This window comes from Sinocyclocheilus rhinocerous, unplaced genomic scaffold (genome assembly GCF_001515625.1).
Source record: "Sinocyclocheilus rhinocerous isolate Xijiao unplaced genomic scaffold, SAMN03320098_v1.1 scaffold972, whole genome shotgun sequence".
In the NCBI taxonomy this organism is placed as follows: domain Eukaryota; kingdom Metazoa; phylum Chordata; class Actinopteri; order Cypriniformes; family Cyprinidae; genus Sinocyclocheilus; species Sinocyclocheilus rhinocerous.
In genome coordinates, this window is record NW_015623461.1 from 94577 (window position 1) to 97805 (window position 3229).

The following is a 3229-nucleotide window of genomic DNA, read 5'->3' on the forward strand; positions in this document are numbered from 1 at the left end:
GCCTTCGTGCCTCCCAGAGCGAGTCTTAAACACAATTCTGGAGGCTAGAGCTCCGTCTACAAGACGCCTCTACGCCTTAAAGTGGTCTTTTTTTCTCCGCTTGGTGTCTAAACCGCGGCAAAGACCCCCTCACTTCCGAATTGGCAGAGCTGTTGTCATTTCTACAAGAGCTGCTGGATAAGGGACGTTCCCTATCCATGCTCAAAGTCTATGTGGTGGGTATAGCGGCCTCTCATGCCCCTATTGAGGGTCAATCTATGGGCAGAAATAGCACGGTCATCTGCTTCCTGAAGGGTGCTAGGAGGCTGAATCTGCCTCATCCTCCTACCGTCCCTTCATGGGACCTGCCCACTGTGCTGAGGGCCCTGAATATACAAAAATTGTTGTGAAATAAAATATTGTGATATAAAATTTTTGTCTTATTGCCCACCCCTGAAAGCACCTGATTTGAACTTCCATTTCCAGTGTGTTGAATGAACCAAATGAAATATAAGTGTATTGTTGCAGATTGTATAATGTTTCACATACAATAATAAAAAAAATTGGTCTGCAATATACATTATATACTGTGCAGTACAGAGTAAGCAATACAGTAATATTCCACTCCCAAACCTAGTGTTTCTTACTATATTGATGCACTCTAAAAAATGCTGGGTTATTGTTTTTACCCAACTGCTGGGTTGAGCCTGTTGGGTCATATATTGGGTTGTTTTGTTTCCAGTGTTGGGTAGTTTTTGTGTTACCAAGCCGTTGGGTTAGTAGCTGGGTCAATCTCACTGATAGCTGAAACTATATACCCCTTCCCCTCCCTCTGACGAAACAACACAGCACGGGGTTACTTCAACCCAGCTGTTGAGTTACAGTCAGGGCGCGGGCTTTTTGCATCCTCTTCAAGAGAGAGCGGTTCTCAGCGCCACCTAATGGGTGCACTTCTTTAGTGAAATAAAGATTTGCATATGTTTTATTTAATCTATAAAGTGCTGTGCTGTAAAAGATTTTATTTTACACAACGCAACATACAGGAACGAGATGTCAGTCAGCAAAATACGTCAGCAACGGTCATTTCGCATGATGGAAAAGCCTTTTGCCTTGCATAACATAAACTGATTTTATTTATTATAATACTGAATTTAGTTTATTTTGATGTTAAATTATGTTCTCTAATCACAGTATTGTTTGTTAATGGGCAGGTTATGGAGTCAGTCACGGCATCTTAGCTATGAGGGAAACGTGAGGCAGCGATCTGAGGTTCGCAGTTTCCCTGCCGATCAGCAGCCCATCACTGGCTCAGATTTTCAGTGACACAACGGCACGAAAATCAGCACTATTTCGGTTGAAAGGGAGAATGGTTGAATACACTTGAATTAAAATGTTACTTTTAAATGTTACATTTTTTATATCTAAAATGTTTGTTAAACAACTTTAAATGTATGTAATATTGTAACTAGCATATAACTATGCTGTATTCATCTAAATGAATTCAATTTGTCTTATATTTTTGTCCATGGGTGTTTTTGCTCATTAATAAATGTTCACCATTTGATTATTACTGTTGCCATTAGTGATTCTGTGTGTGATTTCTAAATTCCAAACCATTTTAAGCCGCAATATAGTAATTTTTAAACAATAGTTCAGTTAAATAAAACAACCCAGCATGTTGGTTCAAACATTTAACCCAACCAGCTGGGTCAAAATAACTCAGCATGTGTTCTGCCAAATACTTAACCAGCGCTGGGTTGCCAAAACAGCATTTTTTAGAGTATGTACTCCTCCCATACCTGTTTGCCATCCAGTGTGTAGATCCTTTTCACTGCTCCACTTTCGAGTTTAATGGCCTCTGTGATGTCAGTGAGCACCTGCTCAAAAGAGTGTGCCGTCTTCTTATTGAGTAGCACACGGACTGCCTTCCGCGGCTTCACCCCGCTCCTCATCACTGTCACCAGCTTCGGTCGCACAAAGTCCTTGTTCTCCTTCAGCTCACCGGCTGTGCGGTTGGCCAGCATGTTCTTCTGGCTAGCTGATGCTTTCACATTGACTGACCAGTTGGGGTTCACATTTTTGGTGTAGTCCACTTTCTTGTACAAGTTCTCAGAGGCACAAACATAGCTCTCACCTGGAGGGGAGGATTAACACAGAAAGAGAGAAAAAAGATATCTGTTAGGGACTGTTTGAACACCTCAACACATTTTTTGCTACTGAGTATTTAGTATGACAGCTTTACATTCAAATAACAACTGGTTTTCAGTGTTTTGCTACTATAGCAAGGCCTGAATTTCAGGGTAGGATTGCGGATATTTTTACTAATTTCCTGCAAGTTCTGTGCGACTAATGCAAAAAACTCCTGCACACATTTATTCATTTAAGCACGTAAGTTGAATGTGCAAATTAATCGACTGATGACAAAAAAAATATTGGAAATCTTTCTGTAATTTTAAAGATAGCATAAATGATTGAGCACTAATGGCAAATGACAAATGCAAATGGCTTCAAATCAATACAACTTTGCATTTGGACAACAACTTTAGCTTAAATTTAGAACCAAAGAAGCTGTCTAAACTGCTAGTGCACTGTTTGTGCAATGTACTGTAGTTTTTCGACTGACACCAGCACAGAACAACCTCTTTGACAAGAAAGACAGCAGCAGTAAAATGTAAAATGCTACGAGTGGGTGAAAACAGTCAGCTTAAAACGGTCTCCATTACTTAATAGCACATCTGTTACATTCCTGTTACATTCAGTATTACGGTTATGCTCAGTACAATGGTGCAAAATTTTACTTTAAGTAGAAAAGACAAGCATCATGAATTAAACTTACTTGATAACAGTTCCTAAAGCAATGGTCTAACACCATGTCTACACCAAGCATGACTGAGGTTGTCTAAAGTAAATGATTAAAAGTGAAAGTTCCGCATTATACAATAGTTGTGTAGTGAAAAATGTGGTATCATGACAGCCCTGGTGCCAAGTATAAAGACTGGTGTAGGAGGGATAATGGTATGGGGTTGTTTTTCAGGGGTTGGGCTAGGCCTCTTCTTCCAGTGAAGGGAAATCTTAAAGAGCAGGTCATATGGGTTTTCGAAAAATATATCTTTTGCAGTTTGTAAGGTAGCTATCCTTCAATGTAAACAGTCTGCAAAGTTGTTAATCAAAAAAGTGCATGATAAATAAAAATATTGTCTCTCAAAATAAAGAGTCGACTTAGAATCGCCTTAACGAGTCGTTATATTTT

At 39.5% G+C, this 3229-nt stretch overlaps 1 protein-coding gene across 1 annotated transcript in view; it reads right to left on the reverse strand.

Moving 5' to 3' along the window:
• LOC107745048 (neuronal migration protein doublecortin) overlaps positions 1-3229 on the reverse strand; it is a 66479-nt gene that overhangs the window by 45683 nt on the left and 17567 nt on the right. Inside the window, exon 2 of the mRNA XM_016558911.1 lies at positions 1779-2113. Within this exon, the coding sequence (XP_016414397.1) occupies positions 1779-2113 (335 nt within the window). The remainder of the gene's footprint in view (positions 1-1778; positions 2114-3229) is intronic.